Here is a 17,146-nt window from a genome sequence, read left to right as displayed (position 1 = left end):
ACCAAGGAAGTGGAGAAAAACCAGTGCCTTTGCTCTACGCAAGTCAGCTCTTGTTAAAGTAAATGGGAAACCAAGAAGATTAGCACGGAGTAAGCAAGCCAAGGCAGCAGAGGCAGAAAAGCAAACCTTGCCAGAAATTAAATGATCTGAGAAATAACGGGATGCTGTGGAAGGAAAAGCTGTTTGTTTCTTTGGGAGGCTGTTGAATACAGAGAGGAATTTGGCTACGTGAACTGAGATTCAGAATATAACTGAATCTAAGTTGCCTTAAATTTCATGTAATACAGGTAGTCCTTAATTTATGACCACAATTGAGCCCAAAATTTCTGTTGTTAAGTGAGACATTTGTTAAGTGAGTTTTGCCCCATTTTACGATCTTTTTTATTGTTTATTTATTTATTGGTTCGATTTATATGCCGCCCTTCTCCGGAGACTCAGGGCGGCTTACAATGCATTAAGCAACAGCCTTCATACTTTTGTATATACCTGCTTAGTAGGGCTTTCGGCCCCCCCTAAGCGGTGTTCTTTTTATACAAAGTCAGCTTATTGCCCCACAATCCGGGTCCTCATTTTACCTACCTCAGAAGGATGGAAGGCTGAGTCAACCTTGAGCCTGGTGAGATTTGAACTTGCAGTAATTGCAGACAGCTGGCAGCTAAGTGGTGCCGGTTGACACCCCCAGGTTTATGGTCATGGGGGATTTTAACCTGCCATCAGTCGGCGAGACGTCTCAGATGGCTCGGGAGTTCATGGCTTCCATGACGGCTATGGACCTGACCCAGTTAATTTATGGCCCTACTCACATGGGGGGACACACACTGGACCTGGTTTTTGTCTCTGGACAGTGGTTGAGTGATCTCGAGATAGGGGATATAGCGATTGAACCCTTGTCATGGTCAGATCACTCCCTCCTTCGCCTGGACCTCCGAACCGCCACACCCCGCTGCAGGGAGGCAGAACCGACCAGGTGGTTCCGCCCCAGGCGCCTGATGGATCCTGATAGGTTCCAGATGGAGCTTGGGCCATTTCCTGAGGTTCTGGCACACGACTCGGCTGAGGACTTAGTAGCCGCCTGGGATAGGGCAGCTGCTGGGGCTTTGGACCGAGTCATGCCTTTGCGGCCTCTGACCCAGCGCCGGTCTCACCTGGCTCCTTGGTATACTGAGGAGCTGAGGGAGATGAAGTGCCGGAAAAGACGCCTAGAGAGCAGTTGGAGGGCTAGTCGTTCTGAATCCGACCGGACACTGGTAAGATCTCATATTAAGAATTACCTAGTGGCGATAAAAGTAGAGAAGAGTAACTACTTTTCTGCTCTTATTGCGTCATCAGATAATCGCCCAGCTGCCCTGTTTAGGGTGACCTGCTCCCTGCTCCACCAGGGGGCGCGGGAGGACCCCTTGGAGGGTAGAGCTGAGGATTTTGTACAATATCTGTATGACAAAATCACTCAGATTCGGGAACAGCTGGACTATGACTGGGTAGATCCAGGGGAGATGACAGGGGCAGGTCCTGAGAATATTATATGGGAAGAGTTTGATCATCTGACTCCCGAAAGCGTGGACAGGATACTGAGCAGACTGAGTGCGGCCACATGTTTATTGGACCCATGTCCCTCCTGGTTGGTACTGGCCTCCCGGGAGGTGACGCGAAGCTGGCTCCAAGGGATTATAAATGCTTCTTTGAGTGAGGGTGTCTTTCCCGCCGCCTTGAAAGAGGCGGTGGTGAGGCCCCTCCTCAAGAAGCCCTCCCTGGACCCGGCTGTGTTAGCAAATTATCGTCCTGTCTCCAACCTTCGCTTTGTTGCGAAGGTTGTTGAGAGTGTGATTGCATGGCAGCTGCCTCAGTACCTGGATGAATTGACTTATCTAGATCCGTTCCAGTCGGGCTTCAGGCCCGGGTACAGCACAGAGACGGCATTGGTCGCATTGGTAGATGATTTCTGGAGGGCTCGGGACAGGGGTTGCTCCTCTGTCCTGGTCCTATTAGACCTCTCAGCAGCTTTTGATACCATCAACCATGGTATCATGATGCACCGGTTGGAAGGGTTGGGGGTGGGGGGCACTGTTTTACAGTGGTTCTCCTCCTTTCTCTCCGACCGGTCGCAGTCTGTGTTGACAGGGGGGCAGAGGTCGACCCCGAGGCCCCTTGTATGTGGGGTGCCGCAAGGATCGGTCCTCTCCCCCCTTCTGTTCAACATTTATGTGAAGCCGCTGGGTGAGATCATCCATGGTTTTGGGGTGAAGTACCATCAGTACGCTGATGACACCCAGCTGTACATCTCCACCCCAGACCACCCCAATGATGCCCTCGAGGTGATGTCCCGGTGCCTGGAGGCCGTACGGATCTGGATGGGGAGGAACAGGCTCAGGCTCAACCCATCCAAGACCGAGTGGCTGTGGTTTCCGACGTCCCGATATAGTCAGTTGGCACCATCTCTGACTATTGGGGGCGAGTCGTTGGCCCCCACAGATGGGGTTCGCAACTTGGGCGTCCTCCTGGACTCACGGCTGTCTTTAGAAGAGCATATGGCAGCCGTGGCCAGGAGGACTTTTTATCAGGTTCGCCTGATTCCCAGTTGCGTCCCTTTCTGGATCGGGACTCGTTACGCACGGTCACTCACGCCCTTGTCACCTCACGCCTGGATTATTGCAATGCTCTCTACATGGGGCTCCCCTTGAGGATCACCCGGAAGCTCCAATTGGTCCAGAATGCGGCCGCGCAGGTGGTGACGGGAGCGATGTGGCGCTCCCATGTGACCCCCCTCCTGCGTGAGCTGCACTGGCTCCCAGTGGTCTTCCGGGTGCGCTTCAAGGTTTTGGTTACCACCTTTAGAGCGCTCCATGGCTCAGGACCAGGGTACTTACGAGACCGCCTTCTGCCACCAGTAGCCTCTCACCGACCAGTTCGCTCCCATAGAGAGGGGCTCCTCAGGGTGCCGTCGGCCAAACAATGTCAACTGGCGGCCCACAGGGGGAGAGCCTTCTCTGTGGGGGCACCTGCCATCTGGAACGAGCTCCCCCTGGAGATACGGAGGATCCAAGACTTACGCATCTTCCACTGCGCCCTAAAAACGTTTTTATTCCAACAGGCTGGTCTGGCCTAACTCTCCCTTTTAAATCGGCTTTTAAATTGGGTTTTAAATGTTTTTTAGATAAATTGGATGTTTTAATTTGTTTTTTGAGCCTAAATTATTTAATCTGTTTTTAATAGTTTTTTAACTTTTGTATGTCTTTGTATTTTATTTTGGCTGTTCACCGCCCTGAGTCCTTCGGGAGTAGGGGGGTATACAAATATGATAAAATAAATAAATAAATAAATAAATAAATAAATAAATAAATAAATAAATAAATAAATAAATGCTAATTAACAGCACTTTAGTCCACTGCGCCACCAAGGCTCCTTTTTTGCCACATTTATTAAATGAATCACTGCAGTTGATAAGTTGATAAATTAATAACCAGATAACCTGGTTGTTAAGTCAGGCTTCCCCACTGACTTTGCTTGTTATGAGATCACAAAAGGTGATCACATGACCCTGGGACACTGGAACCGTCATAAATATGAACCAGTTGCAAATCATCTGAATTTTGATCTTGGGACTATGGGGATGCTGCAAAGGTCACAACTGTGAAAAACGGTCGTAAGTCACATTTTTCAGTGCTGCCGTTGTAACTTTGAACGGTCCCTAAACAAGCAGTTGTAAGTTGAGGACTACCTGTATAAGGAAAATGTTTCTTAATTATGGCAAATGTCTGAAGGACTCCTCCCTCAATATTCCCAAAAAGTGAAGGAACATTATTTCACTAATATGCTTAATCAAAGAACATTAATAAACATTTAAATCACTTTCTTCTGTAACTGTTTCCCAAAAGTAGGGAAGTCCCAAATGCTACCTTTGAAGTCCTGTTCAAAGGCAGCATTTGGAAAGAGATATTCAGGCCACAGATTACTATTTGAACAACAACAACAAAAACACCCAAGTCTTTTTAGCCTCAAAAACTAATAGTGTTATTCAGTGGTGAAATCCTCTGAGGTTTGCCACTTGTTTGCTGCACGTGCATGTGCAGTGCGTGCCAAACATGTGCTGTGCGTGCATGCACAGTGCACACCAAATGCACGCTTCACATGGAAAAAGGAAGCTTAAGAAGGTAAGTAGACCAGCGAGTGGGGGGGGGGGGGCAGCTATGCTGTGCGATTTATATTCGCAGGATTTTCTGCTTTCTAGCAAATATAAATTGCGTGGCACAGCTGATCGTCGGAAATACTGGTTCGGATGAATCGGTAGCATTTTTTTACTACTGGTTCACCCGAACCGGTAGCTTTTATTACTACAGATTCACCCGAAACGATGCGAACCGGTAGCATTTCACCCCTAGTGTTATTGATGCAACGAACATGAATTTGGGTAGTGGAGCACTGGGGTGGGGAGGGAGGCTATGGTCCATGGGGTCATGAAGAGCCAGACACAACTTAATGACTGAACAACAACAACATTTTGCACAAGGCAAAACAAAAATCTGAACTGGAAGAGGCTCTGTAATGCATGGGGACAGTTTCTTTTCCTTTTCTCTTTTAGATGGGGATTTTGGGGTGTGAGTTATGCTTGTATTCTGACTTATTTTAGAGCTTATACAATAGTATTTATGTCTTTCTTACATCAAAATAACAAGAAACTGTGAAGTTTGGAAATTGTGCTCAGTGAGGGCTAGGATATTAAGTCTTCCCCCTGTCTCCAACTCTCTCCAGGAGGGCTGGTTCTGGGGCCTCAAATTGCCCACTTTTGTCTAACACAGAAGGCATTCATTGCTCAAAATTATGAGCAAGGCAACAGAGAAATACATATACAAATGAACAACAGCCACTTATGATGATTGCTAACTTTGAAATAGAATACTGGTACTTTGGTAAATGTTGACAAATCCCCAAATCCCCGTGATCTTGGGACCAGATGAAATTAAACTGGTGCCTTTTTTGCTTGATAGGAATAATTTGGTTTTGTTCGATTTAAGGAATGCTAAGATCTTGTCCAGCTTAGTTTGGAGTTTAAAATCTTCTATCATTCTTTCTTCCCACACAATCCTTCCTAATCCTCTAATGCCAACATGTAACATTCATCTCTTTCTCTTCTATCCCCTGGAGGTTTCGTCTACATTATTCTTCACTCCAGCTGGAATCAGTATGAAATACTGAATGTGCCAAATATACTATATCGGGCCATTTATTTTAAATGTCATTGAAACTGCTTAATTTTCACATTTTTGTTTTAAAAATCAAGCTTGTGCTAAATATGTCAACCACATTTTTCCCCCCATGGACCACACGTATGCACCAGTGACTCTGCCTATTAAACTAATAGATATATATTTCTCAATGCAAGTAGCGCAGATCCACAAGTGGAATTATTCTTGGATGAAACTGATCGGTTCAGCTTAATATGATCCATACAGCCTTGCTCATGAAGCAACAACTTTAAGCTGCAGCTCTGCTTCAAAAATAGACCTGAACATGGCTTCTGTGAGACACCCGGTGTTGCTAGGCATAATTATAGAACAGGGATTTATTTTGTTTTATCGTCTCTGCATTGACACTAGGTTGGAGATGTAAAGCAATTTGCACAGTTATCCCATTAGCTTATAATACAAACATGGAAAAGCTTGATCTCTTTCTCTTTTCCACTTCCCCCATCAAAAGTATATAAAGAGAATAAAATTACTTTGGTTCTACTTACTTTATATAGCAAACATGAGGAATATGCATATTTGTGAAATTCCCCTCCCTTCTATTGCTTTAGTCAATTTGTATTAGGATCTGGCTCCCAGACAGCTTTTGGGAGTTGTACTTAATTTATGACTTAACAGGGATTATTTTTGTTATAGGTACAAGCCTTTTATTCAACAGCCAACTCTTCTTTGACTGCCCAAATACCCTGCAAAAATAACCTGGGGAGCCCAAAACTATCACTGAAGAAAAAGCCACATTGTTTACATTTTTAAAAAGACACCTGCAGCTTGTAAATGTGATAAAATAAGTGCACCATCTCCCAACATCTTCCTTGCCCTAATTATTTTGATTTTTTGGAGATGATATCTATTCAGAGTTATCTTGATTGTACTGATTGTTCCACTGGGAAGTCTGTTAGGAGCAGAATGTGAGAGTTAATGGCAAAATGTGTTTACATTCCTAGCCAGGTCCCACTGTTTTGTTTGTGCATGGCAGTATCCTATACCAGGGGTCCCCAACCTCTGGGCCATGGCCTATTCGGAATTGGGCCACACAAGCATGCAGCTCAACTTGCCCAAGTGGCAGGCCTGTGGACACTTGTGCATATTCAGGCCAGACCGTAGCTGGTGTAAGTTGAGCTGTGTGCATGTACACTGGTCTGCCACTTGCACAAGGGCTGTGCATGCCAGCCCACCACTCGCATGGCCCAGTTCCCTTCTTCCCGCCCCAGCCGGGCCGCCAAACCACAAAGGTCAGGAACCACAGTCCTATACTGATGTGTGTGCATGAGCCAACAAGATGTAGTTCAGTGGTGAGAAAAGAAGGGTCCTGCACTTAGGCTGGAAAAATCAAATGCACATCTATAGAATAAGTGGGACCTGGCTCAACAGTAGTAACTATGGCAGATATCTTGGTATCCTAATGGACCATCACTTAAGTATGAGTCAGCAATGTGCTGCAGCTGCCAAAACAGCCAAAGCAATCCTAGCTGCATCAACAGTGGGATAGAATCAAAATCATGAAAAATTATAGTATACCTCTATATTGCATTAACGACATTAATGTCGTTTGGGTCACCATGTTACAAAAAAGGTGCTAAGACCTTGGAAAAAGTGCAGAGAAGATCAACAAAGATGATAAGAGGTCTGAAGGCTAAACCATATGAGGAATGGTTAAGGTACCTAGATATATTTAGCCTATCGAAGAGAAGGATTAGGGTTGATATGATAGCTGTCTTCCAATAGTTAAGAATCTGTTACAGAGAAGAGGTGATGGACTTATTCTCCAATGTACCTGAGGGTAGGACAAGAAGCAATGGATGGAAGATTGTTAAAGAGAGATCCAACCTAGAACTAAGAAGAAATTTCCTGACATTGTGAACAATTAATAAGTGGAACAGCTTGCCTCCTGAAGTTGAGAGTGCTCTATTGCTGGAAGACTTCAAGAAAAGATTGGACAGGCATTTGTCTTTGGACTAGAACAGGGATGTCAAACTTAATTTAATTTGAGGGCCGCATAAGGGTTGTGTTTGATCTCAGGGAGCCAGGGGCATGGCTAGGGTAGATCTGGCCAGCTTGATGTCACTCATGTCGGGGGCACCTGTGGTGGCCTGAACGGGCTCCTGAACTCCGTTTTCGGCTATGATGGCCTCCTGCAACCCTTTGCCAGTGAAAACGGAGCTTGGGAGGGCCATCTGTGGCAGAGGAACCATAAGCTGGTTCTTTGCTGTTTCCAGGGTGGCCCTGTGGGCCAGATCTAAGCACCTCGTGGGCCAGATCTGGCCACCGGGCCTTGAGTTTGACAACCCTGGACTAGAAGATCTGCAAGGTCCCTTACAGCCATAAGATTATATCTGTAGATGTCTAAGCATAGGGGTATTTTATTTTGTAAACATTCCAAAATTTATCTATGATTTTTAAGTGGAAAACATTTTTTAGTGTCTGGAAAATCCTACTGCATGGATTGGAGCAACAATAATGCCAATGTTTGAGAAAGAGTCTGTGATCTAAAAGAAATACAGATAGTCCCTGGTAAATGAGCAATTGAATCGGGACCATTCAAAGTTACGATGCCCCCCCTCCAAAGGTAGTTACAACTTGGTCCTGGAGTTCCAATGGCAGCAGCCCCCTGCAGTCGCATGACATTTTGAGCACTTGGCAACCTTTTGGCCATTTCTGACAAAAAAGATGCTCGTAGGAATGCATTGACTTGCTCATTGATTGCAGCATTCACTTAAATGTCCACATCATTCTCTTTACATCCATGACATTCACTTCATGAACTCCACAAAAGGTTGTAAAATCGAGTTAGACACGTGATGTACGACTGTCATGAGTCACAGTGGAAATTCTGGGTGCCATTACAGCTGTAAGTTGACGGCTACCTATAATATGATCATTTCTATGAAATATGCTTTATGTAATCTATTTAACCATTCTCCAAAGGAAGAAATGCTCTAAGCCAGGGGTGTCAAACTCATGGACTGCGGGCCAGATGCGTCACATGCTGGCCATGCCCATGGCCGGTTTAGCAAAGGGGGAAAAGTGGTGATACATCACGTGATGACGCCATGACAACATGAGTTTGACACCCCTGCTCTAAGCTCTCAGCTAATACCCATGGTGATAACCAGATGACAATAATTACATTTAATCTCCCATGTCCAACCACTTTTAAGGCATAAGAACAATAAGTCATTGCATTGCTTGCTTACCTGGAAACAATTCTCACTGAACAGTGTTACTTCTTCTGAGTACACATGAAAATAACTATATGTTAATAGGCATAAAAACTCTGATCTATAAAGGTTTTAAAGAGGTGATATTCTCTTTTGGTTCCATTTTCTTCACAAATGAAACTAAAGATTGCTTTGATAGAGAGATGATAGCAAATAACAAAAGCAACATCATGCTATTAAAATGAAAAGTCAGCCCTTCTGTATGTTGTCGTATTTATGTACATATCTAAAAATGAGCAGAGCTCCCATTGCAATGGCAACGATGCTGCTGTTCTCATTTTGATGAGACCATTGGACCCTGCAGGTGCTTCCAATTTCAAATAGGTTTAATAAGCATTTTTCTTTTCTGGAGCTGAAAACATCTCTAGGTTTTATGCCATAAATATATAAAAGACAGAAAAGAAAGTCTGGTTAATTACATCCGACTCACTTATATATCATTCTAAAATGCATTATCCATACCTCTTATACAAACACAAATGCTTACTTCCATGTTTGTTCATGTAATGCTAAAGTAATATATTTTGTAAGGCAACTCTTGTATTAAAATGCATATATTATAAGATGGTTGCATACAAAATGCATATATTAGGGGAAGTTGAATTAAAACTGCTTAGGGTAGGGAAATTTATATGCCAAATTGTGCAACTCAGAGAAAAGTATCAAAATAGTACGTTTTAATTTTAATGTTGAGGAAATTTGGCAGAAAACACTTGTGAATAAGTATATGCAAAACTAAAACAAACCAGATCTATTGCATCATTTTGTTCTCTCTACTCATATGAAGAGCTGGCTATTACTAGTCAGTCAATTAACTGATACTTACCTTGAGGTCAGAAACATCCCGGTAACATTGTTCAGAGCGGGTGTGGTCTGACAATTGGACATTCCAGAAACAGGGAAGCTGATAGACAAGAAAGGGATTCTGTTTGATGACTGCATTGAAAATATCCTAGGAAGATAAACAAGGAGACAAACAACATTTTTTACCTTGCAGAAAAGCAATTTCAAATTGCAAACTGTCTTTATAGTTATTGTAAGAATGTGGGTAAAACACTGCATATATCTCCCCATCTTTTAACTATCTTATTTTATCTTGATTGGGATTTCTAGTTTTATTCTTTTAAAGGTATTTTATATATTAGGATTTTAATGTTTTAATGCTGGAAGATGCCTAGTGGTTTGCTATGAGACGGGCAGCTAAAAAATGGAATAAATAAAATAAAATAAAATAAATAAGAACTAAAAGTCAAGGTTTGGGGTTTTAACTTTGAAAGAAAGCATTGTCAGTCAGACCCTGTATTTGTCAATATCACCTGAAACTTTGCTGCTGATTCACATTTGACAGCTGTTGAGTTCTCAAGAAAGACTAACTGTAAAGCAAAGCAGCCTACTCATTCCCTTGTCGCTGTTGTTAAAATCTGCCCACATACATTATGTCACTATCAAATTTGAATACTGTATCTTCATCATCAAAGATTAAAAAAAACATTTTATAGCAACATTTGAAGTGAAAAGCATCAAACTTCAAACTAAGAAAGACCAACCAACAAATCATAATAAATTAAAAATGTATCTAGACTTAACTGAATTAACAACTTAAAAACAAGAGCTTCAGGACATTCAATATTGCTTTTTAAAGGTGTTTTAATTTGGAGCTAAAAGGATATATCCTAATCCTTACTAGATTTCCCTAGTGAGAGCATCCAATATTGCAGTGTTCCAAAAAACTCTTCCTTTTTTAAAAGTTTAATAATATACTTCTAACAGAACAGTGTAGGTAAGGGCATCACTGATTGTTAATTTGTGGTAGGAATATTATTTCTTTAGATATTGACTTTCCACATTGTTTGACTAGTTATATGCCATCAAATTGCCACTGACTCTTAGCAACCAGATAGATATACTCCAACATGATTTCCTTCTAGTCTGGCTTCTTCCATGGCTAAATGCCAAAGGCGCATGGAATGCTGTTACCTTCCCACCAATGGTGGTCCCTATTTTTCTACTTGTATCTTTTAGGTGCTTTCGAACTGCTAGGTTGGCAGAAGCTGGGACAAGTAACGGGAGCTCACCCCATTATGTAGCACTAGGGATTCAAACCGCAAACTGCTGACCTTTCGATCGACAAGCTCAGCATCTTAGCCACTGAGCCACCATGTCCCTTAGAGATCTTTGCATAATGTGTCCTAAATATGATAATTTGAGTTTGGTGATTTCAGCTTTAGGTAGACTTTAATAATGATCACCAATGCTTTGAGTTAGCTTAAAAAGAAACATGAAACCAATGGGGTTCTTTCAGAATTTTAGTGAAGGAACATTGTGGGTTTATTTGACACACTACTCAAAATCAAAGTAGTGGAGTTCTGACTGCTGAAGCTTGCCGACTATCATGAAATGTAGCTTTATGCATAAGGTCTAACAGTAATCTAATATACCATCAGTGATATCTCTTCAATTCAGAGTGAGAAAAAAAGTGATAAATTTGAAAGAAATAATAGAGATTTTGGATATTTATCACTTTTTGTTGTTGTTGCTGATGGTGGTGGTAGTGATGAATAGGAAGAAAAATTCAGAGAACATTGCAGAAAAGCCACACTTCGAATAAAAAAGGATAACAAAATAAGCTAAAAAGACATGGAAGGGGGGGTAAAAAACAAAAAAATGGTCAGATAAAACATCTACAGGTACTTTTAGATGTGTATCATCCTGGAAATGCAGTGTGTGATTATATATTGTCAAGGCTAATAGTTAATCCAAAATGCTTCAATCACTTCTGCCTTCAGTTCAGAATGGGTATTGATTATAAGATTATACTTTTCTCAGACAGTTAAATTGAATTCCATATATAACCCTTGTATTTAAACCCAGGATGCCTCACTTGAAACTTTTTTTTAACACGGATCTCGATATCTACAGTATTGGAAAAGCACTATCTTTTTGTCTGTCTACTTTCCCACCAACCTATCATTTAGCATTATATGTAGAGCACTAGGTAGGAAAGTATGATTGATCCTAACCCATTATGTTGCAAAAGTAATGAAACAGTGCCTACATTTATCACTGCTTACAGTTTTTTTTCCCTAGAAAGAGAAAAATATATATAGAATAAGTCATTTTCTTATCTTGCAATATTGGACAACTATTGTCCAGTCCCTAGCCTTTCCTGTTTAGGAAAGATTTCAGAGATTATGATGAAATATCATTTTCTGAGACTCTGGATAAAGAAGATTATCTTGAAACTTTTCAGTCAGACTTTTGATCTGGTTGTGTGATGGAAACTGGAAACATTATGGATGATTTTTGAGTGGAAGGAATATTGCTTTTTGGACTTTCAGGCTACCGGGAAGTTATGAAACTCATCAACCATAGTATCTTCTTAGATTATCTTTGAGGGCTTGGACTGTTTCACAATGGTTCTAATTATTCTCATTTAGTAGTTCCAGAGGTTATTGATCAGTTCAGAGCGAGGGTTCACCAATATATAGATGGTATACCCACCTGTATATTTTCACACTAGACCAAGCAGAAGATATAATGTATGTTCTTAACCAGTGTTGGAAGCTGGGAACTGAATAGGATAAAAGTAGCTCAATCTATTTTTATTATTAAGATGAAATTGCGGTCTATTCAAAAATCATCTGGCTCATTGTGAACTTGTTATTTGGCTTTGGGAAGAATTGCAGTTCCACAATCTTTGATTCTCTTTGATTCATTTTTCACTTGAAAACTTCAAACTGCTGATGGGTGTGAGCTCTTATTTCATCAAGATTCTAAGCACTGTATTGGATACCTATGTTTCTGGATATAGTTCTGCTATTTTGACCTATACAGCTTTCGATCCAGGATACGTTTGGAACATCTTCAAGTCATCTGTCTTTGTGCTGTGCAATCTTTTAAGGAAAGAATGCTTCAAATACTTTTTCCTTTGAAAATGTTAAACACGTTGGAACAAAAAATAGGATTTCTCCTTGGCTGCCTCAGCTCTTTGGAGAAGCTTGGCCAATCCCAAAGTCTCTCTCTTTAATTTTTAGGAAAACTATAAAGACCATGCTTCTTCAAAATGCATTATAAGCTTGGCTAAATGTTGATGTCTGTTTAATGTAGTTTTTATTTTAATTTAAAATTTTAATGTAATGTTTTTCTGTTTCAGACCTTTGAGGCAGGTCAAGAAACAGACACTTTAGAGATTCCAAGAATGCTACCTTATTGTTATATGCTGAATTTTGAAACCTTATCCAAGTTTCTTGCTGTCCCCTCTAATATTAAACAAAATCAAGGCAGGATTATTTTGAGTTTCTTCCTCAGATTTACTTCAGTCTCTGTACTGTGTAATCTCTTACTCAAGTCCCTTCTAACGGCATTCAGCTCTAAGTTACTTTAGAGTTCTAAATTTATGTCAAAAATCTATGGAATGAGGTAGGATTCAAGCACTGAAATAAAGAGATGTGAGCTGAGGAGAGTTGTGTTTTAAGATGGATGGCTATACAATTTTTTTTTTAAATAAGTAAAATATCAATGCTAAGAAACATTATATGGAAAATAGCTCTCATTACCATGATATGGTCTCGTTGTCATAGTGTTTTCTTGGGGAACGTCAACATCACCAAACCAATTATGCTTTTACAACTAAAGCATAATGTCAGATATTTAATCTGACATTAAAATATATATTAGAGGTATGTTGCCAAATTCAATAAAAACGGTGGAGATTTTAGTTATGATATTTTGACATCTGATACTTTGGAAGATATCAGCCATTTAGACATAATCTGTTCAAAAAAGAGTAAGGGAAAAATAAATTTGTTTTGGAAGTTGTAGCATAATCCCAGGTAGCATAATCTTTCCAGTCCTCAATTTATAATCAGTTGTTTAATGACCACTCAACCTTCCATAAAGCACTTCTGGCCATCTTAAAACATCACTCCTGCCACTCCAGTAGTCACATCAATTGTTATCTGGGTGCTTGCAATATGTCACACTTAGGATTGCTTGCCAAATGCTCTGCAATCAAGTGATTTTCATTTGCAATCTTCTTTGCCACTTCCCCAGAAAGTTAGTGGAGAAGCTGGCAGGGAAGTTTGTCAATTGTTACAGCTTGCCAAAAGATTTCTCCTCCACTCTATGCATGGACTGTGAGAGGAACTCTTGCTCTTGGTTACAGAAATGAAGTTCAAATCCCAGTTCATTTCTCCAACTCAGCATAGGAGTTCCCTTCCTAAAATATAATTTTAAAAAGACAAACTGAAAGCCAAATTAAATTTATACATATGAACTCTAGAGTAGTCATGGTGGCTTTCCACAGACTCTGAAGAAAGAAATGATTTTGGAATGGCAGCTGAACTGAGGAGTTTTGATTGGTTTTGTAGCAGAACATTAATTGATTCACCTTTCTGAAAAATTGGGAGTAATGAGTCTTCTCTGACTCTCAGGTATGCTCTAAGGATAATATCCTTAATAATCTGAGGCACTCAGATGATATGGTAGAAAATGAAAAAGACAAAAGGTGATTGTTAAAGCAGGAGTCAGACAAAATAATAAAGAACGCTTTTCAAACTGACAATGGCAAAAATAATGTAGAAAAAAATGGTATTTTTTTAAAGCTCCTTCAAAGTCTGCAGTCTTCCATTTCTAAAAGGGAAGCTCCTGAAAGTGAGTAGAAAATAAACTTTGAAAAGAAAAAAGCTACTGTAGATCAAGCCAAAGACTTCCCTAGTCTGTGCATCATGCTTTTCAATTAAAATTTGCTACAATTTTAACTGATTAATTCACAATTATTTTGTTCATAAGTTGTTTCAACAGCACAGTGACCAACAGAAAAGATAGCATATAAATATTTAAATAGTTAAATGGTTCTTAAGATGTAAAATTCCTATTTTAAAAAGATTTCACCCTTGTCAATTCACAAATTGACAAAAGTGTGCTTCTTGAAAGCTACTTCCAATACTTCAACATAGTTTGCTTATATAATCTGTATCAGCACTCTGATTATTGTGGAAAAATTGGATTTGTTGTTCTCATACTGACAATCATCATTATTAGGAAAATCCCTGTACAGGTATTGCTTGATTTATGACCACAATTAGGACCTGAATCTCCATCTCTCGGAGAATCACACCTGATTTTATGACCTTTTTGGCTTGGTTGTTAAGCGATCAAACAGTTATTAAGTGAATCCAGCTTCCCCATTTGACTTTGCTTGTTGAAACTCGATTGGGAAGTTTGCAAATGGTGATCATGTGAGCTGCAACCACTCTAAATACCTGCCAGTTGATAAGCACCTGGATTTTGATCATGTGACTATGGGAATGTTGTGTTGATCGGAAACGTGAAGAACTGTCATAAGTCACTTTTTTCAGCACTGTCGTAATTGTGAATGGTCATTAATAATAATAATAATAATAATAATAATAATAATAATAATAATAATAATAATAATAACTTTATTGTCATTGTACTTGTATACACAGTATACCCATACAACAAAATTCACATAACACCCAAAGACACACATAATAATCCCCAAACACACTCCCACCCACCACAATTTCCCACTCCTAAACCACCCAAACATCCACACAACAGACCAAGTAATGCTGTCCAACAGCTCACTGATGGTGGCTCTTTAGTTCATTGTTGAGTGCAATTATAGCTCTGGGATAAAAAACTATTCAGAAAACGTGGTCTGAGTTTTAATTGTTCTGTATCTTCTGCCAAAAGGCAACAGAACAGACAAATGGTTCTAAGTCAAGGACTACCTATAGTGAACCATCAACATTGGCTGGAAAAGTTTTGTAATATAAATGGTAAGTCTTCTCTTTCCATTCCCTACTTTCAGGGTTAGTCCTGATGTCAGTACACACTCACCTGGTCAGCCAAAGAGGTGGAGAGCATGCTCATTAGCTCTCTTTCAGCTGTGAGTCTCCACATCTGCTCCCATTTCATCTTGCGCAATTTATCCAGAAGTAACAGAATAACCCCTGGAATCAATAAGCAATGCAAACAAAGAAAAAGGGGAGCTGCAGTGAAAATGGCAAAAAGCAAGGCCTTCCTGCTTCAGCATGGTTGTATCAGGATTAAAACAGAAGCTTGATTAACTGTAAAACTATGAACAGTTCCATCATGCTGAGGACAAAAGGGAGGGGGGAAGTTAGCATAAGAAACCTCACAAATTAGTAGCATTCTTTAATAAATAATTGGATGTCTTTCTGTAAATCTACCGGTCAAATAAAACACAATAGTTTTCAATTATATGTACATCTCAAGAGTTTTAAATGGCAGAAATATGTGCGTGCCAGAAAGCAAATTTGGTGTTTTCAGATGGAGAGTTCCAGGCAGTAGCAATCAAATGACATTGTAAAGGAAGTCAATCTTTTCCACTTAATTGATCTTTTCCTGGTTAAAAAAAGAAATAGAAAAATGCAGGCAGTTTGCAAATCAAAGGCTCATCTTAAAACACCCAGCATTTTCAGAAGGGGGAAAAAAACATTTTAACCATTCCATCAACAACCACTCCTTTATCTATATTGGACAAAGCTTTTGAGAAAGATATATTTTTCATTTGTCCCTACACAAAGTTAATAAAGGGACCAATATAAATATCAGAGTAAGTTATATTGGATAAGGTGACTGTTTTAATGGCAATACAGAAATCTTTATGTAAATTAATTATATTGAATGCAGAATTCATTATCACAAGTACAACATTTGTTACAGTCAATTTCCTCTCCATCTGGACTACCTGTTCTACACATGGATAATTAATCATCAAAAGATTAGTAGATCAAAGGACTTTAATGCCTACTTGCACATGTCTTCACTAAAATTTCAAAGTTTCAGAAGACTGACATAATAGGATGTATTCGCCAATAATACTTCCAGGGGTGGGCTTCAAAAATTTTAGCAAGTGGTTTTCTGCCCAGTTGCTGGGTGGGTGTGGCCATGGGGGCATGGCCTAGTTGGCCTCCTGCACCACAGTGGGGGAAGGGGGCGTTTTTGCCCTGTCCAGGCTCTGGAGGCTTTTCTCGAGCCTTTGGAAGGATGAAAACGGCTTCCCCAGGCTCCGGAGGCCCTCTGGATGCCAGAAACATTTCTGGCCTTCCCAAACTTTTGGTAGGCTCATTTTTCACCCTCCCCAAGCCTCCGCGCATGCCCTGCACTTACCGCGCATGCCCTGCACTTACTTATCCAAAACAGGCTGTGTGGGGACTCCTGGGAGGGGCGGGGTGGGCGGGGCCAGCCAGGACTGGGATTTGGGGGTTCTCCGAACTGCACAGAATCTTAGCCAGAGGTTCTCCCAAACCCCTGCGAACCCCCAGCGGCCCACCCTGAATACTTTCATGTTTATACTGGGTTTGCTGCTATGCAAAAGAGCTAAACTCAGAGAGCACCAAGTACCTATCATTTCAACCCTCAGCCACAAATATTATTCTTTAATTTACCATACCAAAAGGCACTGGAACCCCAAAGCACCTTATCCTGAACCATCAGGTAAAAATATGGTAACATGATGCTTTGAGTAGTGAGTTTGGAGAGACTCCTTGGTGACCTCATGAATGCCCTCTGAATTTATTCTGAAAATTAAATACCACATTTATTCACCAGGTTTCAAAAAAAAAATCGTAATATTTCAACTACCTATTTGTTTCTTTCCTGCTGCAAAAAAGGATTTGTGGCGGATGGGGGAGG

At 40.6% G+C, this 17,146-nt stretch overlaps 1 protein-coding gene across 1 annotated transcript in view; it reads right to left on the bottom strand.

Moving 5' to 3' along the window:
* Nucleotides 1–17,146, bottom strand: part of LARGE1 (LARGE xylosyl- and glucuronyltransferase 1) — a 381,838-nt gene that overhangs the window by 55,892 nt on the left and 308,800 nt on the right. The window contains exons 8-9 of the mRNA XM_070947065.1: nucleotides 15,326–15,438; nucleotides 9,285–9,410 (exon numbers count right to left, since the gene is read on the bottom strand). Of these exons, the coding sequence (XP_070803166.1) occupies nucleotides 9,285–9,410; nucleotides 15,326–15,438 (239 nt within the window). The remainder of the gene's footprint in view (nucleotides 1–9,284; nucleotides 9,411–15,325; nucleotides 15,439–17,146) is intronic.

Source organism: Pituophis catenifer, unplaced genomic scaffold (assembly GCF_029215685.1).
Source record: "Pituophis catenifer annectens isolate HBS135680 unplaced genomic scaffold, rPitCat1.0.hap2 SCAF_7, whole genome shotgun sequence".
Classification (NCBI taxonomy): domain Eukaryota; kingdom Metazoa; phylum Chordata; class Lepidosauria; order Squamata; family Colubridae; genus Pituophis; species Pituophis catenifer.
This window is presented reverse-complemented; position numbering and strand designations above follow the sequence as displayed.